Source organism: Saccharomyces kudriavzevii, assembly GCF_947243775.1.
Source record: "Saccharomyces kudriavzevii IFO 1802 strain IFO1802 genome assembly, chromosome: 14".
Lineage (NCBI taxonomy): Eukaryota > Fungi > Ascomycota > Saccharomycetes > Saccharomycetales > Saccharomycetaceae > Saccharomyces > Saccharomyces kudriavzevii.
The window spans coordinates 194,921-221,166 of NC_079285.1; the positions used below are offsets into that span (position 1 = coordinate 194,921).

At 40.9% G+C, this 26,246-nt stretch overlaps 11 protein-coding genes across 11 annotated transcripts; 8 read left to right on the forward strand and 3 right to left on the reverse strand.

The window, feature by feature from the left end:
• Positions 1–284: 284 nt before the first annotated feature.
• On the forward strand, positions 285–5,054 carry ATG2 (Atg2p; the record flags this gene model as incomplete). Its single annotated transcript, XM_056230678.1, has 1 exon — positions 285–5,054. One exon carries the CDS (start codon positions 285–287, stop codon positions 5,052–5,054), a length of 4,770 nt encoding a protein of 1,589 aa, XP_056084573.1.
• A 360-nt stretch (positions 5,055–5,414) lies between these two features.
• Positions 5,415–6,929, reverse strand: ZWF1 (glucose-6-phosphate dehydrogenase; the record flags this gene model as incomplete). The annotated part of the gene is made up of 1 exon (XM_056230679.1): positions 5,415–6,929. The coding sequence occupies one exon, from the start codon at positions 6,927–6,929 to the stop codon at positions 5,415–5,417; it is 1,515 nt and encodes a 504-aa protein (XP_056084574.1).
• A 492-nt stretch (positions 6,930–7,421) lies between these two features.
• On the reverse strand, positions 7,422–8,903 carry NAR1 (iron-sulfur cluster assembly protein NAR1; the record flags this gene model as incomplete). The annotated part of the gene is made up of 1 exon (XM_056230680.1): positions 7,422–8,903. One exon carries the CDS (start codon positions 8,901–8,903, stop codon positions 7,422–7,424), a length of 1,482 nt encoding a protein of 493 aa, XP_056084575.1.
• Positions 8,904–9,460: 557 nt separating this feature from the next.
• Positions 9,461–10,825, forward strand: LAP3 (bleomycin hydrolase; the record flags this gene model as incomplete). Its single annotated transcript, XM_056230682.1, has 1 exon — positions 9,461–10,825. One exon carries the CDS (start codon positions 9,461–9,463, stop codon positions 10,823–10,825), a length of 1,365 nt encoding a protein of 454 aa, XP_056084576.1.
• A 532-nt stretch (positions 10,826–11,357) lies between these two features.
• Positions 11,358–13,817, forward strand: KEX2 (kexin KEX2; the record flags this gene model as incomplete). Its single annotated transcript, XM_056230683.1, has 1 exon — positions 11,358–13,817. The coding sequence occupies one exon, from the start codon at positions 11,358–11,360 to the stop codon at positions 13,815–13,817; it is 2,460 nt and encodes an 819-aa protein (XP_056084577.1).
• Positions 13,818–14,127: 310 nt separating this feature from the next.
• Positions 14,128–15,507, forward strand: YTP1 (Ytp1p; the record flags this gene model as incomplete). The annotated part of the gene is made up of 1 exon (XM_056230684.1): positions 14,128–15,507. One exon carries the CDS (start codon positions 14,128–14,130, stop codon positions 15,505–15,507), a length of 1,380 nt encoding a protein of 459 aa, XP_056084578.1.
• Positions 15,508–15,853: 346 nt separating this feature from the next.
• On the forward strand, positions 15,854–18,775 carry SIN4 (Sin4p; the record flags this gene model as incomplete). Its single annotated transcript, XM_056230685.1, has 1 exon — positions 15,854–18,775. One exon carries the CDS (start codon positions 15,854–15,856, stop codon positions 18,773–18,775), a length of 2,922 nt encoding a protein of 973 aa, XP_056084579.1.
• A 375-nt stretch (positions 18,776–19,150) lies between these two features.
• On the forward strand, positions 19,151–20,446 carry SKDI14G0960 (uncharacterized protein; the record flags this gene model as incomplete). The annotated part of the gene is made up of 1 exon (XM_056230686.1): positions 19,151–20,446. The coding sequence occupies one exon, from the start codon at positions 19,151–19,153 to the stop codon at positions 20,444–20,446; it is 1,296 nt and encodes a 431-aa protein (XP_056084580.1).
• A 402-nt stretch (positions 20,447–20,848) lies between these two features.
• BNI4 (Bni4p) lies at positions 20,849–23,551 on the forward strand (the record flags this gene model as incomplete). Its single annotated transcript, XM_056230687.1, has 1 exon — positions 20,849–23,551. One exon carries the CDS (start codon positions 20,849–20,851, stop codon positions 23,549–23,551), a length of 2,703 nt encoding a protein of 900 aa, XP_056084581.1.
• A 316-nt stretch (positions 23,552–23,867) lies between these two features.
• CSL4 (exosome non-catalytic core subunit CSL4) lies at positions 23,868–24,743 on the forward strand (the record flags this gene model as incomplete). Its single annotated transcript, XM_056230688.1, has 1 exon — positions 23,868–24,743. One exon carries the CDS (start codon positions 23,868–23,870, stop codon positions 24,741–24,743), a length of 876 nt encoding a protein of 291 aa, XP_056084582.1.
• Positions 24,744–24,940: 197 nt separating this feature from the next.
• Positions 24,941–25,996, reverse strand: PDR16 (phosphatidylinositol transporter; the record flags this gene model as incomplete). Its single annotated transcript, XM_056230689.1, has 1 exon — positions 24,941–25,996. The coding sequence occupies one exon, from the start codon at positions 25,994–25,996 to the stop codon at positions 24,941–24,943; it is 1,056 nt and encodes a 351-aa protein (XP_056084583.1).
• Positions 25,997–26,246: the final 250 nt, after the last annotated feature.

Sequence of the window (26,246 nt, forward strand, 5' to 3'; positions counted from 1 at the left end):
TTGCGACGGGGAGGATATCTCTTTTTTTTTTTTTTTGGTGCGGCGAATGGAAATGATCGCGATAGTGACCATGCTAGGAACAAAGAGAAACGCACACCCCACCCTTATTATCATATCACACCGCTATAGCAGCCTTGAAATCTCGCCTCTTTTGCAACTTTTGCAGCTGTATTGTTAACAACCATCCATATAAGTATCTACTGTTTTTGCAAGAATAAGGGAAGGAGAGGAAACAAGGCAAACTAGACTAGATACGGACCCTTTTTTTTTTTGATTTCAACACAATGGCATTTTGGCTACCTCAGAATATACAAAAGCGGCTGCTACTTTATGTCCTCCAGCAGATTTCACTGTTTTCCAATGTGGATCTTTCCAACCTGGACGTTTCCATAGGTTCTAAGTCACATTTCTCCTTTCATGATGTAAATCTATCGCTCGATGATCTAAATATTCCATATGTGCAAATAAACGAGGGTGTGATTGAGGAGCTAGTGTTGAAACTAACTGTTTCTGGCGGGGTGGAGATTGATGGATCCGGTCTCAGATTTGTCATGACACCCTTATATTCCAGTAGTTCACAAGAACTCCACTCTGATTTTTTGGCTAAGAGTATTCAAGATCTTACAAATTCTATGCTACAATTCACTGATCCGTTAAGTACACAAGATAGATATAAAGAAGATGATATTAGCTCTTCGGATAGTGGTAGTGACCTCAACTCCAATGTGGACACTCTGAAAGCAACCGGGAGTAGTTCATATACACTTCAAAATATGCGGAATAAGGCCCTCAATGTTGCTCTAGCGAAGTTGAAAATAGCGTTAAAGAATATCACGATACGTTTCATAATGAATGATAGGGATCCCTCCGAAAACATTCTGGAAGTTCATCTGGAAAGCATACAACTCACAACAACGGATGGCAATTTGCGGCATATAAACATTGGAAATATTACTGTTTCATTAATAAAGAAACAAACGACATCCGGATTTACCTCTCATTCTTCCAATAATGATCTCTCGGAAAGCGTCTATTTATCGAAAATGGAGGCCACTTCGCTTTATATGAGCGCCATGGAAGAACAGTCAAATGAAGACGATGACGAATCTGAAATTACGCAGACACGACAAGATGATGATAAGTGCAAAGAAACCTTAATGGAAATAAATAACTTGAACATAGCATTTAGAGGCTTATCATCTGTTAATGATCTCAAAATGTATGATATCGCAATAGATGTGCAAGACGTTCATCTGGCGCTGTACAAAATCGTCGAAACAAAAACCCCTATCTTGAAAAAAATCATAGAGATTGTCGTCACACATTTGGATTTAAATGATGATTTTGCCAATCAGGACTCCACAAGCCCCTCGCATGGGGAACAAAAACCTTCTGCTCTTTCCTCCTTGGATGTTAAGTGCATATATTTGAACTTATCTGAAGATATCACCGCAATTTTAAAAACATTCGAAATGAAACAAAAGCAAGACAATGTACGAGCCTTTTCTCTAGGATCTTTCTATTCTAATTCAGATTCATTGACGATCAGTCATAAATCCAAGGCATTGTTTTCTGCGGAACAGACCTCACAAAGCATAAGCTTAAGTATTGCTGACGAATTGGAGATTGTTATTGGTGGGGATGGCATTGCTCAACTATTTAAGATTTATCGATTTATTTCACTATGCATGTCGATTTATCAAAGTAAGTCGAAAAGACTGGCACCAAAATCAGCCTTGAATACAGTAAGAAATTTAAAATTAACCTCCAAAACATTAAATTTATCGATTAAATTTTCAAATTTTTTGCTACATTTCCGAGTTGCACCTTTCGCTTACGATTCTGGATGTGATTTTCATATTGGATTGATAGACGTATTTAAAAAGTATCCATCTCGACACACAAAAGTATTCACGTTGTCAGATGTCACGATTTCTAATCCTCAATCGCGCTTGCAACTGGGTTCATATGATGATACCTTAAAAGAAGCGTTGATTTATAGTTCTGTCCACGTTAGCATCAAAGAGATCATACTGCAAGATGAATATACAGGAATAATGCAGTTGATAAAAGGTATGTCTGAAATTGGAGAACTTTTCGCTGATTCAAAAAAGGTTGAGCATTTAAGCAAGTGCAAAAGTAAGAGGGCTTCCTTTTTGCAGAGAAGTGTTAGAGTACTGAATTCCTCTAGGTTTGTTTACAAGCAGAGTACATCCGCTAATTTTTCCCTACAGGTTGGTACCATAAAATTAAAACTATCAGATATAACAGGTCCGCAATTCGGTTCAGTAGAAGCATTAATATCTGATAACTTTTTTGCACTTACCGATGACTCTCAAATTGTATATTTTGCAAAGAAGCTGCTAATAGAAAGAAAGGCAACGTCACTGTTGGAACCACAAGAAGTCATGTCGATGATTTTGAATAAAAGCATTAATGAGCCTGTCTTATATGTTCATAGAAGGGCAAACGGAAAACTCAAAATTATTTTTAATAACATGCGTGTACATTATTATGCAAGATGGTTAGAAATATTGAAAAAGAACCTAGATCCAGAAAATTCCAGCTCAGAAGATGCTTCTGCAACACAAGAGCCAAGTAAAAATCCGTCAAACTCAGGATTTCCGTGGGAATTAAAATTTTTAGACTGTGCTCTAATTTTACACCCTTTCAGGATAAAAAGTGTAATGGTTGTTGTACTCGATAACCTAACGACTAGTGGAAGTTCATTCATTCCGCAAGTGAAACTCCTTTCAAAAATGAATACTCTTTTCCTAATAGACGACTACGCAAATTTTAAAATCCAAAAAGACAAGAACTGGCCTACCTTGATAAGTTTTTACGCTAATCAAGGCTTCTCCGCGATTGGTAAAATTGATACTCTAAATTTTTTGATAAACAAATCCCACGAAACACTTTTATTAGACTGTAAAATAGAACAAGTTGGTCTTTCATTGTGTGCAGATTCCTTTCAAAGCTTTTGTCAACTTTGCATTGATTTAAAATATCCTCAAACGTTCCCTGATGAGAAAAAATTTAAAACAGAACTGAAAGATCCCATTGATGTGTTTAAAAACGTTGATCGCGATCTTTTCAATTCTGCTTTCATACTTGAGAACAATAACCTTCAAAATGATTATGACTCGGTGCATTTGGTGGATAGTTTTCTCGATAAGGCTCACGAAATTAATAGCGGCGCCAAGAGTAAACTCTCTTCTCAGGGTTCGTATGAAGTGGGTTCTTCTTCTGGAACTAGTACGGGAGGCATTCTACTTCCACACGAAAGTTACTTGGACTCCGCGCAACCAAAAGAAGAGGATAATCAAGTAATGGCGTCAAAAGAGCAAGAAGGGAACATAAATATAAGGGGAAATATTGATATAGAGAAAGTTATTATAAAACTATTTGATGGATACGACTGGAAATACACGCGGAAATTTATCACAAATACTGTGGAGAAATTGGATAAAGAGCTCAGTCAAGTGGAAGAAAAGGGTTCGAAATCTAATATTCAATCGGAGGCGAACATTTTCGATTCTATATATATCTCCGCTAATAAAAATAATGTCACTGATCTGAGGAAAAACTTGGATGGTGAGATTCAAGGGGTTAAAAATTCTTTCGCTGATGTATCCAAAGTTAATCTGCGACCTTCCAAGCACTATAAAGCGTTGATTCAGTTAACTAAATTGCAGGTAAATTTAAAGAATTATCGAGTGGACGAACCTGACGAATCCAAATCTGATAATTCCACGGATGTGTTGAACAAATGTATCGTTTCCGTTTACGAGTTTGAAATTGTTGATAACGTCCCAACATCTACATGGAATAAGTTTGTAACTCTACTGAAGCATGAACCGTGGCCACACAATTCGCCAATGTTTCTTCTGGATCTCGAACTTATCCGTCCCATTGACTTTTTGCAAGCTGTAGAATTAGTGATGCAATTGAAAATTGCGCCTTTACGCCTTCACGTGGATCAGGATACTTTGGAATTTTTAATAAGATTTTTAGGTTTCAAAGATAAGAGGTTTGAATTGGTTGACGAATACCCAGACATTGTATTTGTTCAAAAATTCAGTACCAACGCAATCAAGTTGAGACTAGACTATAAGCCGAAAAAGGTTGATTATGCGGGTTTAAGATCAGGACAGACTTCAGAACTGATGAATTTCTTCACGCTTGACGGGTCCAAGATTACACTGAAAAGTGTCGTACTATATGGGCTGAACGGATTTGATGACTTAAATGATAAATTAAAGGCGATTTGGACGCCTGATATCACTAAAAAGCAGCTAACTGGTGTTTTGGAAGGTCTGGCTCCTGTTAAATCGTTCATGGCAATTGGATCAGGTGTGAAGACTTTGGTCACGGTATTAATGTCAGAGTACAAGCAAGAGGGGCATTTGGGGAAAAGCTTGAAAAAAGGTGGTAATGTTTTCATGAAGACTGCAACTGGGGATTTCGTTAAACTGGGAGTTAAATTGACGTCAGGTACTCAAGCGATATTGGAGAATACAGAGGAATTATTCGGTGGGGTTGGTTCCAATGGTAGGATGTACGACACATCGAAAACGGGCACCAGTGGTGGTGGCGATACAGATGCTGCTGCTGTATTAGATTTGGATACTATATTAGAGGAAGACCAATTAGTTGGTAGTAAGTATTCTAGAATAAAAGACCATGAGCCCACAGCAGTAGTCATCGATATGTCTTCGTCGGAAAACCGAAATGAACCCAAGATAGTGAGTTTGTATGCGGATCAGCCCTTAGACGCCACCACGGGTTTGAAGGAGGCGTATAGCTCACTAGAAAAGCATATGCATATTGCGTACGATGCAGTATGGAGAGCGAAGGGACAGATGAAGGACGATAAACGAGGAGGGCCCAGTGCTGCTGCAGTTTATGTTGCCAGAGCAGCGCCCGTCGCGATAATTCGGCCATTAATTGGGGCGACGGAGGCCGTTTCCAAGGCTCTGCAAGGGATAGCTAACCAAGTAGACAAGACGCATACCGAGCAAATCAACGATAAGTACAAGTCTAATCGAAGCTAATCTGTAGTTTCTTGTAGGCATTCTCTTTCTGATATATATATATATATATATATATGTTTATCCAATTCACTTTTTCACTTTTTTCTTTTTCAAGCGTCGCGCTGAGCCAAAACATAAATGGTCCGCGGCTATAGTTATAGTGAAATGATAATGAGAGGTTTCGTTATTTAAGAATGGAAAGCATTCTTTTATGTATATATATATAATTATTACACATGTATACAGACACATACGCAGGAAAGAGGAAGGGGGAAGGGAGCGGGAGAAGCAGAAAAAGGAGGACTCATTAAGTAGAGAAACTCAAGAAAGGAAAGTTAAACCCCCAAGTTTTTGTTGTTTGACCGAGCAGGCTCGAACTGCCTATTTATCTTTTGTATTTTCCGGCTTTGTCACGGGCCAGGCGTAAGGATGCTTTTCAGGCATGACATACTTGTGTTTCTGCATGTATTTCTTCAGTCCCTTTGGACCTCTCGAGCCATAAGGATAGATTTCCGGTGTTGGCCCGTCTGGACGCTCTACGTGTTTCAAGAGCGGGGTGAAAAGGCCCCAACTGATTTCCAGTTCATCGTCTCTAACGAAGTTAGAGTGGTCGCCCAGCAGGGCGTCTCTTATCAACACTTCGTAGGCCTCTGGTATCCAGAAGTCTTGGTATCTGCTTGCGTAGGTTAAATTCAGGTCTGTGACCTGGGTGGCATTTGACAGGCCGGGGGTCTTAGCATTGAACTTCAGGTAGACGGCGGCATCAGGTTGGACTCTGATGACCAGCTCGTTGTTGGGGATATCTTTGAAGACACCGGATGCAACCGCCTTGTACTGAAGCCTGATCTCGACTTTGGACTCGTTCAAGGCCTTACCGGCACGCATCATGATGGGGACGCCCTCCCAACGCTCGTTCTCGATGTTGAAGGTCATTGCTGCGAAGGTAACACACTTGGAGTCCTCGTCGACGGTGTCATCATCCACGTAAGAGGGTTTGGAGCCGTCCTCGGATTTGCCATATTGGCCCAGGAGGACATCGTCCTTGTCGATGGGGGCGACCGCCTTTAGAACCTTGACTTTTTCGTCACGGATGGACTCCGGGTCAAAAGACACGGGTCTTTCCATGGTCAAGAGAGTCATGATCTGCAAAAGATGGTTCTGCATCACGTCTCTGATTATGCCTATCGAGTCGAAATAGCCGCCGCGGCCCTCAGTGCCGAAGCCCTCTTTGAAAGAAATCTGGACGCTTTGGATGTTGTCTCTGTTCCAAGAAGCATTCAAAAACTGGTTGCCGAACCTCAAGACTAAAAGGTTTTTGACCAGCTCTTTGCCCAGGTAATGATCAATTCTGTACAGCTCCTCTTCTTTGAACAAGGGACCCAGGTTCTTCTGCAGCTCCCTGGCGGAGGCCAGGTCGTGGCCGAAAGGCTTCTCCACGATCACACGCGTGATACCGTTCTCTGCGTAAACACGGCTCTTGATTTGCTTGGCCACGGTCAGGAAGACGCTCGGTGGCAAGGCTAGGTAGAAGAGGCGGTGTGGGACATCGACGTTGGTGCTTTTTTCGAATTTCTCGATCTGAGTTCTCAATTCGTCAAAGCCTTCATCCGTGTCGTAGTGGCCCGCGATGTAACTGATCATCTTGAAGAACTGCTCGATCTTAGCCTCATCGGCTTCGCCGTGAGGCTTTTTCAAGTGAGGCAGTACGCGGGACTTCAAGTCGTCCATGGACAACTTGGACCGGGCGTAACCGAAGATCCTAGTGGAGGGGTCAAGGTAGCCCTCTCTGAAGAGCCCAAACAGGGCGGGAAACGTTTTTTTCTTAGCCAAATCACCTGACGCACCAAAGACACATATGGCGGTATTTTTTTCGAATTTGACGGGGCCTTCACTCATCTTGCCTTGTATTATTTTCTACTTCCTTGGATTTACTCTTTTCGAATCTGTACAACAACCAAATAATCTATTAGAGGGGCAGAAGGAGGGGGCGGGGGAGGGAGAGGGGCAGGAAGGGAGCCAGATTGTGTGTTATATGCCTGTATTTAGCTGAACCCACAGTTTGCTTATATATGGGAGATGATCTTGGCAAGTATTCCGCACAGTCGAAGAATTCGCCACCCTTAGAAAAGGGGCCACCACACCTGTGAGCCAAGAATCCCACATTAATAATATTCCATTTTGTTTTTTTTCAGTCATTTTTTTTTTCCGCCTCCAGCAGAAACCGGGCTTTTAGCACCGTCGACCGCCCGTATCTCCGTCTAAGACCGCCGGCGCATGCGTTTATGCGTTTTTCGGATTTTTTATAAAATATTATCACTACTATCGTTTTTGCTATTGTATGTAATGGCGAATTCATGCTCTTCAACGCGGGTGCAAGACTAGTAGACATTACCAGGTGCTGCCAACAGCGACGAGGTCCTTTTCGGCGGCCTGCTTGACGGGCGCGAAGATGTACTCCAGTGACAGCGGGCGCATGGCCGCTTCCTCCAGCTTAGGCCCCAGCGCCAGCGGGTCCACCATTTCCAGTTCCTGGCCATGGCGCTTGTTCAGCGCTTGTACCAATTGCTTCCTCTTGAGGCTGTTTTGCTCGCCATTGAGCAAGCCGCCGCCGTTCATGCACGCACCCGGACACGCGTTCACCTCGATGTAGTCCGAGTGGTACGGGTCGGCCGTGGCGGCCGTGGCGGCCGTCATCTTGCGTGAGTTTGCGTTGGGGCCCATTCGTCTCTTCCGCAGAGCGGTGATGTTTCTCTTGCGCTCGGGGCCCGTGGCCGAGGTCAGTTTGCGCACCAGGTTTTGGATGTTTCTGAAACCGGAGAGTTCGCTGGCGGCGGCTATTATGTCGTCAGACTGTTGTAGCCGGTACTCGACAATGTCGCTATTCCTGCCCTCCAGGACAAGCATCTGACTTCCTGGGTGTAGTTTCTGCATGGCTGTTACGTACTGGTAGGCGTAACCGCCACAGGTGCCGCCTAGGTTCGAAGCCCAGTGGACACGCGGGTCCCATCCGGGCGGCGATAGCCGCCCATACAGCGCTGTGTCTTCCGTGATGAAGGAGCTGAAGTCCAGGCTTAACTCCTGTAGCATCGTCACTACTTCGCGCGGCGTGATGACACAGTCTATGCCGTCGTCAAGCGACTCTGGCCGGGACGCTTCCAGTTTCTTGTCGAAACAAGGCATCAGGGACAGGTGGTAGAACGACTCAGACGCGACGCCGAGGCTCTCGAACGTGTTTTTGATCAGCGAGCCCGTTATCTGCTGCGGCGATTTGACATTCAGCAGCATAGGCGCCAACTGCGGCTTGGTCTTCTCCGTGTATATGAGGAAACCGGGACACACCGCAGAAAGCAGCGGCTTGCGGTCTACGCCAGCATCCTGTTTCTGTCTCTTGTTCGCAACGATCTTCTCCACGGTCTTGTTGATTGATACGATTCTGCCCATCTCCGTGCCGACCATGTATTTGCAGTGGAACTGCCTTTGGAAAAAATTCATCAAACACAAGTCGGCCGCCTCTAGCGTTAGGCCGTAGTAGTGTGCAAGAGAAAGTCTACATTGCGGCGAAACGCTCACAACGAGAAACTTGTCTTGCTGCTGCGAAAGCTTCCCCCAGTTTTCCAGGAAAACCGAGTGGCTTTGGCTGCTAAGAAGAATCTCCTCGCTCGATGTTATGCAGCCGGAACAGGCGAGGCAGTCTGATAGCGTGATGGAGACCTTCTCCAGTTGATCTGGCTCCGTGCTCACTTCGTACTCTCCGTCCGCATTGACGTTATTGTTCTTCTGCTTGCCCCCACTAACTTGTGTAGGCTTGACGCACGCAAGCGCAGGGCTGATGAAATCGTTGAGGTCTGCCTCCGATAATAGGGCACTCATGCTTTCTTGCGAACTTGTCTTGATTTTGACGAGAAGACCGTCCCATTTTCTCTTAATTCAACCACGTTATTTTCTCAGTCACCAGCATAACGCTTTTACCATTTTTTTTTATGCGATGAGCAGGGAAAAAAGTAATGAAAAGAAACTAAAACATACTGCAATTGAAAGAAGAAAAAAAAAAAGGCCAAAAGAGAATACGATAGAAAATTGCAAGCAATGGAGTAGCACGACGTCGTGTCTTCTACGCTGCGTTGGAAACCTAGCATCAGCCGCCTTATCAAGTTTGACACATATTCTCTTTGCTTGTGCCCTCCGGGTAGTGAATTGCGCATACTCTTTTTCTCCCTCCCCCACGAAAAAGTGTCCCGTTCTCTTAATCAATGGGGTTGCTCGTGCCAATCAACTGATAACGCCGGCTGCCGGACCGATACCCATATATAGACGATAGATAGACCTTGTAGTTTCGTTACATGCTTCCCACATCCCTTTCCCGGTACTTGTATCTCAACACAGTCAGAAGCTACGTTTTACGAGCACCGCACACAGTCTTAAGAAAAATGTCCTCCTCCATCGATATCAGCAAGCTCAAGTCTTGGAACAAAGAGTTTCAGTCCGATTTGACTCACCAATTAGCAACCACCGTTCTTAAGAACTACAATGCAGACGATGCGCTGTTGAACAAGACTAGGCTACTGCAACAAGACAACAGAGTCTTTAACACTGTCGTTTCCACTGATTCTACTCCGGTCACCAACCAGAAAAGCTCTGGTAGGTGTTGGTTGTTTGCCGCTACCAACCAATTGCGTTTGAACGTTCTTTCCGAGTTGAACTTGAAAGAATTCGAACTGTCGCAAGCTTACTTGTTCTTTTGTGATAAGCTGGAAAAGGCCAACTATTTCTTGGACCAAATCGTCTCCTGCGCTGACCAAGATATCGATTCGCGTCTAGTGCAGTACTTGTTAACTGCCCCAACCGAAGATGGTGGTCAGTATAGCATGTTTTTGAATCTAGTCAAGAAATACGGCCTTATCCCCAAGGACATATACGGTGACTTACCTTATTCTACGACCGCTTCTGCGAAGTGGAACTCCCTTTTGACTACCAAGCTGAGGGAGTTCGCTGAGACTTTAAGAACGGCGTTGAAAGAGCGCTCTGCTAACGACTCCAAAATTGTCACTTTGAGAGAGCAAATGCAAAAGGAAATTTTTAGGTTGATGTCGCTGTTCATGGACTTTCCTCCGGTGCAACCAGACGAACAGTTCACTTGGGAATATGTCGACAAAGACAAGAAGATTCACACTATTAAATCGACCCCATTGGAGTTTGCCTCAAAATACGCAAAATTGGACACTTCCAAACCGGTCTCGTTAATCAACGATCCAAGACACCCATACGGTAAGCTAATCAAAATCGATCGTTTGGGTAACGTTCTCGGTGGTGATGCCGTGGTGTACTTGAATGTCGACAATGAAACACTATCCAAGTTGGTTGTCAAGAGATTGCAAAATAACAAGGCCGTGTTTTTCGGTTCTCATACCCCAAAATTCATGGACAAGAAAACTGGCGTCATGGACGTCCAATTGTGGAATTATCCTGCCATCGGTTACAACTTGCCCCAGCAGAAGGCATCGCGTATCAAGTACCATGAGAGTTTGATGACTCATGCAATGTTGATCACTGGTTGCCACGTCGATGAAGCGTCTAAACTGCCAATTCGCTACCGAGTTGAAAACTCTTGGGGTAAGGAGTCCGGTAAAGATGGATTATACATCATGACTCAGCAATATTTTGAGGAATACTGTTTTCAAATCGTAGTCGACATTGATGAACTGCCCGAAGAATTGGCTACAAAATTCACCTCGGGCAAAGAAGAACCCATCGTCTTGCCCATCTGGGATCCCATGGGCGCGTTGGCCACATAAACAATTCGACAGATACTATAGTAGTATACGTGCCTCGAATATCTTTTTATAGTGTATATATGAAAAGAAGTTAAAGTCGAAGAACCATGTATTAAATATCATTTTTAGCAGTATGAGGGTCATTTTCTTGAAACGCAAAAAACGGTAGTTGAAAAAAAAATAAAAGTAGGGAAAAAAAGAAAACAAACAAAGGAAAAGAAAGATCAACATTTCAGACAGTCAAGCTCATACGTTAAGGACTGTGGACTGGTACTTAAATTGTTGAACAGAAGACTTCTGAAGCCGAAACACTCTTCAAAAGCAAACGAGGGTATTCTATATTTGTCATTCGTGTTCTTTTTGGCGCTACATATATGCATAATTCTGTCATTTGTCTGTCCTTTTTCCTGTTTTAAACTTCCCGTCTTGCAAAAAGAAGAAACCTATTTTAATCTCGTATTTCATCATTTGGCTATCACACCAAAAATAGACAAAATCTATCACATTTTCATCGACGTCATCGCCAAATCATAAGCCATAAACTCATATTCCGATGAAAGTGAGGAAATGTGTTTTTCTATGCCTCTGGTGGGCCCTTTCAACACCCTTCATTGTTTTATCACAGCAAATTCCATTTAAAGACCACACATCACGACAGTATTTTGCCGTAGAGAGTAACGAAACACTCTCTCGCTTGGAAGAAATGCACCCAACTTGGCAATACGAACATGATGTTCGAGGACTGTCCAACCATTATGTTTTTTCTAAAGGGTTACTGAAGTTGGGTAAAAGATCCTCACTAGAAGATTTACAAGAGGACAGCGATGACCACATATTATCAGTTCATGATTTATCTCTACGTAACGACTTATTTAAGAGGCTACCTGTACCCGCTCCTCCTATGGACTCGAGCCTTTTACCGGTAAAAGAAGCTGAAGATAGACTCAGCATCAACGATCCGCTTTTTGAAAGACAGTGGCATTTAGTCAATCCAAGCTTCCCCGGAAATGATATGAACGTACTGAAGTTGTGGTACAACAACATTACAGGTGCTGGAGTCGTGGCCGCCATTGTAGACGATGGTCTTGACTACGAAAATGAGGACCTGAAAGATAATTTCTGTGCCGAAGGCTCGTGGGACTTCAATGATAATACTAATTTACCAAAGCCGAGACTGTCAGACGATTATCATGGTACAAGATGTGCAGGTGAAATTGCCGCTAAAAAGGGTAACAATTTCTGTGGTGTTGGGGTAGGCTATAATGCCAAAATATCAGGTATAAGGATATTATCCGGTGACATCACCACAGAAGACGAAGCTGCTTCATTGATTTATGGCCTGGATACAAACGACATATATTCCTGCTCATGGGGTCCCGCTGATGATGGGAGACACTTACAGGGCCCTAATGATTTAGTGAAAAAGGCGTTAGTGAAGGGTGTTACTCAGGGAAGAGATTCCAAGGGAGCGATTTACGTTTTTGCCAGTGGGAATGGTGGTGCTCGCGGTGATAACTGTAATTACGACGGTTATACTAACTCCATATATTCCATTACTATTGGTGCTATTGACCACAAAGATCTACATCCCCCTTATTCGGAAGGTTGTTCTGCTGTTATGGTAGTTACATATTCTTCGGGCTCAGGCGAATATATTCATTCAAGTGATATCAATGGCGGATGTAGTAATACTCATGGCGGAACTTCTGCAGCAGCTCCCTTAGCAGCAGGTGTTTATACTTTGTTACTAGAAGCAAATCCGAGCTTAACGTGGAGAGATGTGCAATATTTATCGATTTTATCTGCTGTTGGATTGGAAAAAAATTCTGATGGTGACTGGAAAGATAGTGCCATGGGGAAGAAATACTCTCATCGTTATGGGTTTGGTAAAATTGATGCCTACAGGCTAATTGAAATGGCTAAGACGTGGCAGAATGTCAATCCGCAAACGTGGTTTTATTTACCTACATCTTATGTTTCCCAGTCTACAAATTCTACAGAAGATACCTTAGAATCTGTAATAAACATATCGGAAAAGAGCCTTAATGAGGCCAATTTTAAGAGAGTTGAACATGTAACGGTCACTGTGGATATTGGTACAGAAGTTAGAGGTACTACGACTATTGATTTAATTTCACCAATGGGAATAGTCTCAAATATTGGCGTTGTGAGGCCGAGGGATGATTCATCTGAGGGATTCAAAGATTGGGCATTCATGTCTGTCGCACACTGGGGCGAGAGCGGTGTAGGCGATTGGAAAATCAAGGTTAGAACAACAGAAAATGGACATAAGGTTGACTTCCACAGTTGGAGACTAAAACTTTTTGGAGAATCTATTGACCCATCTAAAACAGAAACATTTGTTTTTGGCAATGACAAAGAGGAGGTGGAACCAACTACTACAGAAGAGACTGCATTAGCATATTCCTCCAGCGCAAATTCCATCTCCATTAGCACAACTTCTATTCCTATCGGCACAACATCCATTTCCACTACATTACCTGGCGTAGAAACCTCGATTGCCGCTCAAAGTACCACTGCAGATCCTGATTCCGATCCAAACACTCCAACAAAACTATCCTCTCCAAGGCAAGCTATGCATTACTTTTTAACCATATTTTTAATCGGTGCTATATTTTTGGTATTATACTTCATGTTTTTCATGAAATCAAGAAGAAGAATCAGGAGATCAAGAGCAGAAACATACGAATTTGATATCATTGACACTGATTCCGAATATGATTCTACATTAGATAACGGCACTCCCGGAATTACAGAAGCTGGGGAAGTTGAAGACTTTGATTTCGATCTTTCAGATGAGGACCATATTGCAAGCTTGTCTTCATCAGAGAATGGCGACGCCGAACATAGGATTGATAGCATTCTCACCAATGAAAACCCATTCAGTGACCCTATAGTGCAAGAATCTTCGAAAGACAGTAGCGAGGAAACTGATTTCAATGGAGTACAAAAACCACTGCCAGGAGTACCTCCATCTTCCGAACAGTCATAATTCAATTTACAAAAAGCTTCAAGCTACAAAACAGCATTATTTTCTTATAGAATATATTAATCTTACATATGTATGTATGTGTTTATATATATGATCTTTAAACAAACATTAATTCCCTATTTTCCTCTGTCCTAAATGTTTATGAACAACCATATTTCCCGTCGTTTGCACCCGCGAATTAAATGAAAAAGTCCGAACCGATATACCAAAATGTAAAAGGGGAGGGTCCATTCACTACATAACAAAACGACTTTAAACTGCAATCAAAACAAGAAAAATTGTTGGGTAAACTGTACCCGTCTGAGAATAAATGACAAAACTGAATACGGGAACGGTTTCTGGATTTTCTAGAATTTTGAGCACATGTTTATTAACATGTTTTTTTTTTCAAGAAGTTTTCGGTGATATGGCACATGATATGGGCATGGATGATACTTCGGATTATACCAGGCCAGACATAGTAGACGCTGGATCCAAGTCTGTCCACTGGCTATGCACACTGGGATTTCTGCTCCTTTTGCCATCTGTAGTCACTTGTCTTTCTTTTGCGGGAAGAATATATTCTGCCACTTTCCTACAATGCATTTGTGCCGTTTATGCCTTCTTAGAAGCTGTTTTCTTTAGATTTCAAGATAACGATGGGGTTGAAAATAGAACTTCAAGAGGGACTGCCTGGTTTTTGGCGGGACTCACTTGGATAACTCTGTTTTTTGGTGGACTGGCGGGAGGAACTGGCTTTCTGGTGAGAAGCAAGAGGCTGCAAACATTCATATCGAATGCAGGGGAAACAAGGCTATCGTATATTCACCGCTGTTTATCCTTTTTAACTGTTGTTACCGGATGGGTTAAAGTCTGTTTGGCACCAGTTGCGCTTTTTGGTTTCTGTAGAGAGGCTCATACAGGGCAGTGTATTGCTCATGGTATCATGGGGTCCGCGTTTGTATTATACGGGTTCGTTTATATGGTGGTTTTAGTTATACCATGGATTCGAAATGCGCAGACTTCATATTCGCAGGACTACATTGACAGCTGGGTAATGTGCGTATGGGGTGTTGTGAATACCTTCACTGAACATAGATGGGGACGTGAGGGATGGAGTGTTCATGACTACCAACATACTTTTATGGGAATCATCTGGTGGGCCGGCGGTATACTTGGGATTTTCCTATCTAGAAGTGGCAGAAGAACATTCGTACCTAGTTTGATCATTATTTTCACGGGCTGGGCCATGTCTGAACATGCTCAGCATTTGATAATCAGTACAAAAGTCCACAACATGTTTGGCTTGGTTTTGATGTGTGGAGGTGCCTTGAGGATCATCGAAATATCTTTCCTATTAAAGGATAAAAGAACATTAGGCAAAATACACTCATTTCAATACCTTGCTCCCTTTTGTCTAGTGAGCTCAGGTCTCCTGTTTATGGGCGCAAATGAAGAACAACTGATTTTAGTACTGAGACTTGGTGGGGATCATAGTGCATACGTTTTGATTATCGTATCAGGCGCATTTTTGGTTTATTTCTGGATGATTGCATGCCTGGAATTTTATCTGTACTTGTTTGAAAAGGGAAAACAAGGCTTCCTTTCGAAACCATACGAACTTCAAGAAGAGAATAATAACGTCAGCTTCGAGTTAGATAATATATCAGATAACGATGTAGATGAAGATGCTGTTTCTTTCAATGTATGAGTTAAACGCAAACAATTGGGAGTCCGATTTAATAGGCAGCTTCTTGGTCGTGAACATTGTATGACTATCATTTTATAATTTTCGACTACACAATTGTATATATCTTAAAGTAGCTTTTATTGCAACTTCTTGATACATATATAAATTTCCCGGTCACTCTTGATCGTATTGGAGGTTTTCCTTTGTATCTTGCTCCCGTCTGTAAGCTCATGATTGTAAATTTCGCTATTTCGGTGGAAGAAAAAAAAGCTAGCTTCGAACTTTTTCAAAAGCAATACAACTCAAAAAGAAGGTTTGAACAATAGAGAGAGTCGGCAGGCCTAAATTCCTGCTGCTAGATACTGTCATGATATTGGGAGAGCATTTAATGAGCTGGTCAAAAACTGGCATTATTGCATATAGTGATTCGCAATCGCCAAATGCCAATATTTGCTTAACATTTTTGGAATCCATTAATGGGATAAATTGGCGATTTCATACGCCACAAAAATATGTCCTACATCCACAATTGCACGAAGTCCAATACCCTGAAAATAGCAGTACTTCAAGTAGTCACTCGACAGCAACTTCTGTGAACGGATCAACTGCAGCTGGCATAGGCAGTACTCCGAATTTTGGAAGCAGCATTAAGTCTGCTCCACAGTTTTTCTATAATATATCGTCGATTCATTGGAACAACTGGTTTAGTTTGCCAGGGGATATGTTAGCTGTATGTGATGAATTGGGTAACATGACTATGTTAATTACAGGGCAACGCCCTGATCGTGCCACGACATATGAAAAATTAACAATGGTATTCCAGGATAATGTTTATAAAATCTATAATCATGTCATGCCCTTGAAACCCGTTGACAAGCTAAAGCCAATGAATATCGAAAGAAAGCAAACAAGGAAGGAATACAATACATCCATTCTTGAGTTTCACTGGCTCACGTCCTCAAAATCGGTAATCGTTTCTCAATTTTGTGCATTTGATAGTAGTTCCAACACGTACAGAAGTAGAGCTCAGCAAGTACCTCCATATGGTGTTTTCCACCCACCATTTATAAAATATGCATGTTTGGCAATTAGGAAGAACGGTCAAATTGATTTTTGGTATCAATTTTCAAACTCAAAAGACCACAAAAAAATAACTTTACAACTGCTAAACACATTAAATCAAAGGTTCAAGGATCTTCAGTGGCTAGAATTTGCTAAAATTACGCCTATGAATGATGATCAATGTATGCTAATAACGACATACTCAATACTGTCCAAAAAGATATCATTTTACAAGCTACATGTCAATTGGAACCTTAACACTGCCAAGCCAAACATCCTGAACGATCCATCTTTGAAAATACAATACATACTGAGTACAACCCTAGACCCAACGGACGATGAAGGCCACGCGTTGAAGTTGGCGAACCTGCATGTTGTATCGAAGTCTTCCATTGAAAAAGATCCTTCTCCGGAAATTCTGATTTTGTATAATGTTTGCGATACGTCGAAATCATTGGTGAAAAGATATAGATTAACTAAAACACAACTTTCGGCCGAATATTTGGTAATATTAAAACCAGATTTGAACATCGATCGAAGTAACCCAAAAAACCAAATCTTTCAGTCACGTCGTTATAACCTTCGTCACCATACTGATATTGTCCTTGACAAAAAGGTCACTTTGATAACTTCCGAGATGTTCGATGGATTTGTTTCATTTTATTTTGAAGATGGTACCATCCAATCCTATAACCAGAATGATTGGAAATTGGAAACTGAACGGCTCATAAGTCAAAGTCAATTGGGAAAATTTAAAAATATTATTGCGTCTCCATTAAGTGCTGGATTCAATTATGGGAAACTTCCCTTACCATCATCACTAGAGTGGATGCAAGTTTCACCATCTATGTGTGGGGTTATCGTTAAACAGTGCAACAAAAAATGGCCACAGTTTTATGCTGCGGCTCAAAGCAACTACACAGACTCTGAAAAGGATTCTATAAACGCGACAGCTTTGGCATTTGGATACGTCAAAAGTTTACACCAGCAAATATCTGCTGAAGATTTAACGATTGCCGCGAAAACGCATATACTCAAGATTTCGTCTTTTGATAAGAAAAGGGCCAAAGAATTCATTACAACTTTATTGAGAAGCTTATATGCTTTTTTTAACATCTCTCCCGACGCACCTAAGGAAGTTATGGATAAAATTATTACAAGTAGACCGCTACAAAAAATCATGTTATTACAGCTGGAACTCGGGAGCTGCTTTGAACATGAAAATATTGAAGAAATGGCAAGAGTTATCCTATATTTGAAAAATGTTCTATTCGCATTTAATGGTGTAGCGAGGAATTTTCATTTTGCCATTGAGCAAATAAGCAATAATTCCAACCAACAACAAAACCCAAAGTTATTTCAAACTATATTTTCGAAACAGGATCTCATTCATTCGTTAATTCCCGTTGCAAAATGGTTTGTTAAATTCGTTACTTATTTGATCCAAGAAATTCTAATCTTGATTAATGATCCCACAAATAAGGAATATACATTAGTTCATGGAATATTTGGGGCAAAAATGTCGAGGACTTTAATATTATCCATCCTCAATGAAATCAAAAAAGTCACTCAAATAGTCGCGAAATTTCCAGAAACTTCATACCCAATTTTGAACGAATCGTCTACTTTCTTAAAACTTGTTCTATCTGAATCGCCAGTGGACTTCGAAAAATTTGAAACATTTTTAGTTGATGTAAATAACAAATTTATTGCATTGTGTGAACAGCAGCCATCGCAGGAAAGAGAGTTTTCGTTGTTGGTCAAGGCTGAGATTCCCCTTGAGTATGCCAAAGTGGGAGATTTTCTTTTGCAATATGCGAACAATGCAGTTATTTCACATGCGAATGCGGCTGCGGTATATTTTGCAGACACTAGTGGCCTAAAGATATCCAATACAGAGTTTTTCAACTCTAAAATATTTCATCTATTGCAACCACTGGAAAAGGGATTGATCGTTGATGTTGATCAATTACCCAAAGACTGTAGAACTTCTAAATCTTTTAGTAAGTTATTGTACGATGATGTAACCTGTGATAAGTTGAGCAAGTCTGAAATATCTGATGGAAAGCTTAAGAGATGTAGTAGGTGCGGTTCCGTCACGAGAGCAGGCAATACAATATCGAGCGGCAAGACGATTGTACCAACGAGCATTCAAACCAAGAGGTGGCCCACTATGTACACAAGGCTATGCATATGTTCAGGTATGCTGTTTGAGATGGAGAACTGATTAGCAGTATTATAGCATAGTTTGTATAGAACTGTATTAAACATTCACTTTTAAACTGAGTAAAAAGAAAAGGGTGGCAAAGTCCGGAATTTCTTTTCCTTCTAGAACACTCAAAGTTTTAATCTTGCCCGTACGGCTTTTCTCTGCAGATGTTCCGATTTACCTGGTCGGAGACAAAAACTGCGCAGGAAAAAAAGGCATCGGAAAAACAGCTTCGGAAAAAAGGTTTTAGGCTCAAGTGGCCGGAGCACTTAAGTTCCTTCGTGAACCAGTAAATGTCATGCAACCATTACATGTGAATCTGCCCCTCTTAAGGGACTTGTCATTTGGTTACTACCGTCTTTTTAGATTCATTCTCATACAAACAAATCTTTTATGGTAGACAACAGGGAATTTTATTCTCAGTTGGTATTCAGTAAAGATATGCCTAGCGGGAATGTTCCTTGTACGGAAGTGATGATGTACAACGTATCCTTACCTCACCGCAATAGCAGTAGTGCGGGCCACATCGACAGCTTGAGGACTAAAGGGAGAGCAAGCTCTCATGATCATTCCATGCGGAGTGAAATGTCGTCCAAGAACTCCGCAAGCGATTTTACGCCAAAGTCCATTTCACAATCCGAAGACAACGTCTACCAGATGAGGGAAGAAGGAGACGGTTCTCCAAGTATGAAGAGGTCCGATTTTAAAATCAATCAAAGAGACTTATTGTTACTTCGAATGTCATGGGATATCCTTCTCAAGGAGTATCTAACCCCCGAAGAACTAAAACTCTTCCAAAGAATTCTATACTCAAATAAAAACATTACTTCCACAGAAAGACCCTATTTAAATAACGCTTTTGATGGAATGATTACCAAAACTCTTGATCCTACGCTTAGATCGCATAAAAATAAAAAGAAGGATAATAATAATAATAATAATAATAATAGCAAAGTTGATACGGCGTTGTTTTGTTCACAGTTTTATGACAACTTGATTGTTATGGACCCGTTATTAGAAGAGTATTTCCCGTCATTAAGGCATCAAGCCGTTTCGTTTTGCAAGGTGCTCAATTCTGCTATTGAAAACCTTGAAGACGTTCACATCTTAGATGACTACATCGTGAAGTTAGGTAAACGTCATTCTAGGATTCTCGGCATTAAGACCATTGGATTTGAAGTTATGGGTAAGGCATTTATGACTACATTGCAAGACAGATTCGGATCTTTTTTCACGCTGGAACTCAAGAATCTTTGGGGCAAACTTTACTCTTATTTGGCAAATTGTATGATTACAGCGGGAAAGGATCCAATGAAAATATCTCAGCCAGGCGCCTTAAACCGAGAAAATTCATTATTTTTAAATTCATCAGTTCCTAAACTTGCGACTGCTGATATAACCACTAGCAACAAGCCACAACTGGTCAAAACCAAAAATGCCACCACACCCAATAACATTACACAGGTGCTTACGTCAAAACCCCTGTTGGAAATACCTTTGGAAAATTCCTCGACTCGAACCAATAGTGATCGTGAATCCACTGCAACCTCACCAAACGGGCCTAGAAGCATGAAACCTAGTATTGGCAGCAGCACTGTTGTGGAAAGCAGCTCGAAAAAAAATAATTACGAAGAGAAAATCCATCTACTACAGAGAACTGCCCACCAGAAAAACTGCTCCATTATGTAAGTTGAAAACATGCCATCAAGTCTATAAATCTCACACGTTAAATTATATATTCTCTTAAGTTACTCACTGTTCTTTGTTACCCGCGATGTGTCGTCTGCCATAGCAGGCGCGTCAGTGGAAACGCGTTAAGTCAACTTCTCTTCTACCGTCCCGAGCAAGAAAAATCATTTCAGATTCTGAAGAAATTAGATTACTACTATATCCTCTAGAGAATTGGAACTTTGATACGCCGTTTGATGATTTTGATCTTATCATATAAACTCATTAATAAAGCTTTCGCACTTGAGAGGTAGATAACAGAAAAAGCAAACTCAACGAACTGTAGGAAATCTCAACAACTAGATCGCAAACGCCGTACAAATATTTTTTGTTGATAGCAATCCATTACGCATCCAATAGAATATGTCAGGTAGTGTTTCTGATTCAAAATCTTCGGAACTGTTTAATTCTACTTTTTATTCATCAAACTCAATAAATACACTCGACCATGCGAGGACCTTTAGAAATTCTTTGATATTGAAAGAGATGTCCGATCAAAGTCTAACTTCATCTATTGAACCAAAAAAATTGTTGCCTGATGAAAATGCAGAAAGCTCGATTTTGCAGCGATCATTTAAAGAGGATTCTACAGGAAACTCAGAAGTACAAACTGTAAATATGACAACCTCCCCCTCATTGAGTGCATTGGCTGATATTCTGAACGAAAGATCAAAGTATGCTGACCAAAAAACTAAAAATGCACAAAATATCGAATCTTCCATTATCGAAGAAGAAGAAGGGGATGACGAGGAGCAAAGAAATGTATTTAACTATGACGAGAAACTAACTGGTTCCAGACTTGGTATACCAGAGGAAGCAAATAAAAATTTCTCAGCGGCTTCTCCAAACCTTATCGACATCGACGGTTCCAGTAATATCCAAGTTACTTCTTCCAATTTACGCTCTTTCGAGGAACCAGACTTTTTATCCACTCCTAAGGTCAGACCGGATTTTCAAAAACAGCCAAGCAAAGTTGATATACAACCTGCGATTGTTGAGCAGAACATTCCACCAGCCACGCTCGAAGACAGCTATATCACATATCCAAAAACATATCCAAAAACTAAGGATACAACACACAATACACGGCCATTACCTACTCCAAAAAAATTGTATAATCCGAAAGTTCGTACAAAAAACCTGGAGACACGAAAATATACCGATTCCTCAGCACAAAGGACAACGTCAGCCGGCTCTGTTCTCGAGGAAACCTCTGTACATAAAAAGAAGAAAAGTATCTTTTCTTTTCTTAAGAGGAAAGAACCAAAGGCTGTTATTAGCAATAGTAGTATACCAAATGACAAAAAAAATACATCAAATGGCAAAAATAAGATGTCATCGTCAAGTACATTCTCAATGAGCAATCAAACTCCCTTAAATACCCCTGAAAAACTCAAGAAGAAGTCGCATAGTAGCAGTAGTATTTTTAATTCTTTTCTCAAGGGCAAAATTGAGACGCCTGATCCACCACGAAAGGAACCGATAACGCACAAAAAAAGAACTCCGAAGTCTAAAGAGAAGAAACAAGATACAGAACCGACACTTGATACCACTTCAGCATCGTCCATTGAATCACCCCTTTTAAGAAAAACCGACAATGCACCTATGAAAGCAAGTCATGTAACGAAATCAATTGATCAAAGAAAACCCACTCCATTAAATATGGATCTTATACTGGGAGGCAATGAATACCAGGAAAATGGCCTCCCACAAAAACAACCAAGAGAAAACAATGTTGTTAGTAATGACCTTCCATTACCATCCAAGGATAATTTATTATCACTAGACTATGAAGCTCCCTCACCAGCATTTTCAAAGCACGATACAGGCGAAGTCCTATTCCCCAAATTTCTAGATAGCCATGAAGTCGACTCGATCGTTTCTTTAGAAAGGACAAGGTCTACAAAGTCTAACAAGAGAAGTTCGATGAACTCGCAAAGAAGGTCATTGACAGACACGCTATCAATCAAAGCACAAAGTGAGGGAATGTTTATTACTGAAGCATCTTCAGTTATATTATCTACTCCAGATTTGACGAAGTCCCCAGCTAGTAGCATTTTGAAGAATGGGAGATTTGAATGCCCTGAAAATTTCTCCAGAGAATACTCTTACGAAGGGAACACAAACGAAGAGCGCAACAACTTGAATAGTAGAAATGACGACATCCAATCAAAAAATGATGATGTATTCTTGAGTTCCATAGAACGAAAATTTGATCAATTGGTGATGGCTTCTGATGAAGAAAAAACTGAAGTTGAGAGGGAGGTGTCAAAACCAAAAAAAGAATATGCAGAGTACGCTTCTGAGGGTCAAAATCGTTATGCAGATGATGACAATGAATTGATTTCGGATATAATGGAATTCGCAAGTTTTATTAATTTTGGAGACGATGACCTCAATTTAGATCTAGACTTGGGGAGTACAGAAGTCTCGTATAAGGCAGAAAACCGTGGATTCATCGGCAAGGATAACATATATAGCTCTGCTTTTGAGTTTGACCCGAGGAATAACAAAGAGACCGTTCAGACAGGAAAAAAAACTCAGTCTTATCTTGCTGACAAAAATTTCACTACACGCGAAGAAGAGCATCAAGATGAATTACCAACGTACGCACAAGATTACAGAGTAATGAACAATAATGATTTTGAGAATGAAGATTTCAACGACCACACAATGACTCCTGCAGAGGTGACCCCCAGAAATAATGCATACTTACCGGAATTCGAAGCCAATAGACCTGTTTCTATGTCCTTTAAGGGACTTAGAGCCCCAAGAATGAGCACTTCTTTTATTGATTCCATGACACCCGACTCTCCTGTGAAATCAGATTTAACCAGTCTAGGAGAGATGAATGTAAAAGATATAAATGGCGAAGGCGTTAGATTCTCGTCACAGATAATTCTTTACGACACATATGGAGAATTTGAATATGATAGGCACCCAGAAATTTCAACTTGTAACCAACTTACCCCCCAGCTGGCTCAAATGATCAAACTGGAATTGAATGAATTGAAGAGCGCAATGGAAGTACACGACGATTCAAGATGCTATACACACTTTTATTGACGTAAGGAACTAGAGGGACGAAAAATGGTTCGAACGGTACATAACAAGACATTTTATTTTCAATAAGTATATAATTTACTGAAAGAAAACCTTAACCTGCTTAGGTTTTGCACCTCTGCTGACGTACTCCGATATATCTTCATTACCCGAATCTGTCACGTGAAGTAAAAATTTCCTGAAGCTCTTGAAAGAGAAAAATTAGCTTCGAACTCATAGATGATGAGCCATTCACCACCGTGAAAGTCATGCAGTGGCACGTTCACAATCATTTACTTTTTCGAGCCATCGACAAGCCCAATACATATTTCGTATAGCAATGATGTCCAATTTGCAATTTCCAAAGACGGCTTATCCAGGTAAACTAATATGCCCACAATACAGTACAGAAAATAAAGACGGTGAAGACATAATCTTCAATTATGTCTGTGGTTCAGGGACTAAACTACTTCATTTTGAGCACAACGGGAGATCAATAGAGGCCATAACTGCAACACTAGTTGGGACAGTAAAATGTGAGGAAGAGAAGAACATTGACAAGGAAGAAGAACCTGAGGCTGACCAATCTACAGAGGAGGAGCAATCAGTGGATGCATCTTCTAGTGACGTGATAAAAAGAATAGTAAAGTTTATCCGTGTTTCAGTGGTTCCGGGGGGAGATGATGATTGCAGAACCAACAAGTGTGCTAATAACGATTTTGCCAACAATCTACCGAAAGAAGGTGATATTGTGCTGACCAGAGTGACAAGACTGTCATTACAACGTGCCAACGTCGAGATTCTAGCTGTGGAAGATAAACCATCTCCAATTGATAGTGGGGTAGGTAGTAATGGGATGGGCATAGTCGCCGCAGGTGGCGGTTCCGGTGCGGCCACTTTTTCCGTTTCTCAGGCATCATCCGATCTAGGTGAGACATTCAGAGGTATCATTAGGTCACAAGATGTGAGGTCCACCGACAGAGATCGCGTGAAAGTGATAGAATGTTTCAAGCCGGGCGATATTGTCAGGGCACAAGTTTTATCGTTAGGTGATGGAACCAACTATTATTTGACTACTGCCAGAAATGATCTGGGAGTAGTATTTGCCAGAGCTGCCAACGGTGCTGGCGGACTAATGTATGCTACAGATTGGCAAATGATGACTTCGCCGGCTACCGGCGTAACTGAGAAGCGGAAATGCGCCAAACCTTTTTAATTCCCAACGAATTATTCAAAGTGCATTCAAACGTATAAACTGATCTAAAACCTGTGCGCACTTCTTTTTTCCTCTGGACCGCCAATGCATTATTAAAAGGCAGAAAAGGAAGAACAAGATCGTATTAAACTTTTTATTCTATTTTTATTTTATTGTATATATCAGTGCATTATCATTATCTATCTAAACCTACTTTTTTACACGGTACTCTTTCCCGATTTCACCGGGTAGAGAAGTTTATCATGAGTACCTCTTAAGTCGACCTCACTTAAACCGACAATACCACCGAGGCTTTGAAACCTTTCGAAATAATGATCTCTTTTTTCGCGCGCTGTTTCCACTAGGGTTGGCCAGTATACTTCGTGATTATAGTTGAATTTTAGATCACCACCATACAATGAATCTAGTTCATTTTTGGGGACATATTTAACAAATGGCTCATCAAACACAAGTTTTTCACGGGTTAATGGATCAATAAAGGGATGAATCAGCTTTAAGAAAGTCCATGCTAGCCAAGGGATGTTCGTTAAAAGTGCCTTTCCTAATCTTTCTGGATAGTGAGTTTGTAGAATATGCAGCACTTCCTTACCTACACCAATGGGTGGAATCTTACTATTACCGGGAACTTTGGGCACGTCAGGGTAATCCTTGAAATCTATCAGCAAAGCCAAGGAATCTTGACCAGCTGGCATAAAATCAATGACTCTTTCTAGCATAAAGACTAAGTGCTGCACCTGTCTATGGGAAGTCCTTGTGTTTTGTCTGCCCGGTTTCAGATATAGAATGGGTCTTGCATCGTTTTCGTAACCCAAAATGACTTGCTTACCGGATTCATTCTCAACTGCCACGGAGTCAGCAGTTATTACATCACCGTGTTCTTCTCCCAAATGACTGATGCCGAATTCTCTTCTCCATGCTAAAGTCATAGTTATTCTATCGATACAGTCCTTTAGCACCCATTTGGTGGCTCTCAAGTAACGTAAGAAACATTCCCTTGTCAGCCAAGCTTTTTCTTCTTCCTCTAGGGGTTTGACGTCATCTTCCGACCTATTTTTTTCACTTGTATAGATCTTCAATTCAGGATTGCTGAAGTGTTTCAGAACTTCCTTATACAATTTTTTTTGTTCATCGGTAAGCGGTCTTTCTTTTGGAATAGATACCGAGGCAGGAAGGTCTTTAATAGGTTTGTCAATGTCAATTAAGTTTTTTGGTTCTTCAGGAACTTCTCTCTTCTTGGTAAATCTCTTAAACATTGCTAGGTTTTATTTTATTTTTCTTTTGTATACAGTCGATTGTATTTACTTGTTGATTGGATAGTTAGAAAGAGAATAAAAAGAAAAATGAAAAAAAGTAAGATTTCAGTATTGTCTAAAGGAAAGAGGTGTAGATTAGTTTATCTAAATTGGTACGTTTATATATATAGATGAGTATACAGATATATATATATATATATATACATAAATAATGACTGCAATATATGCATGAGTAAGAATGGGATGCGCA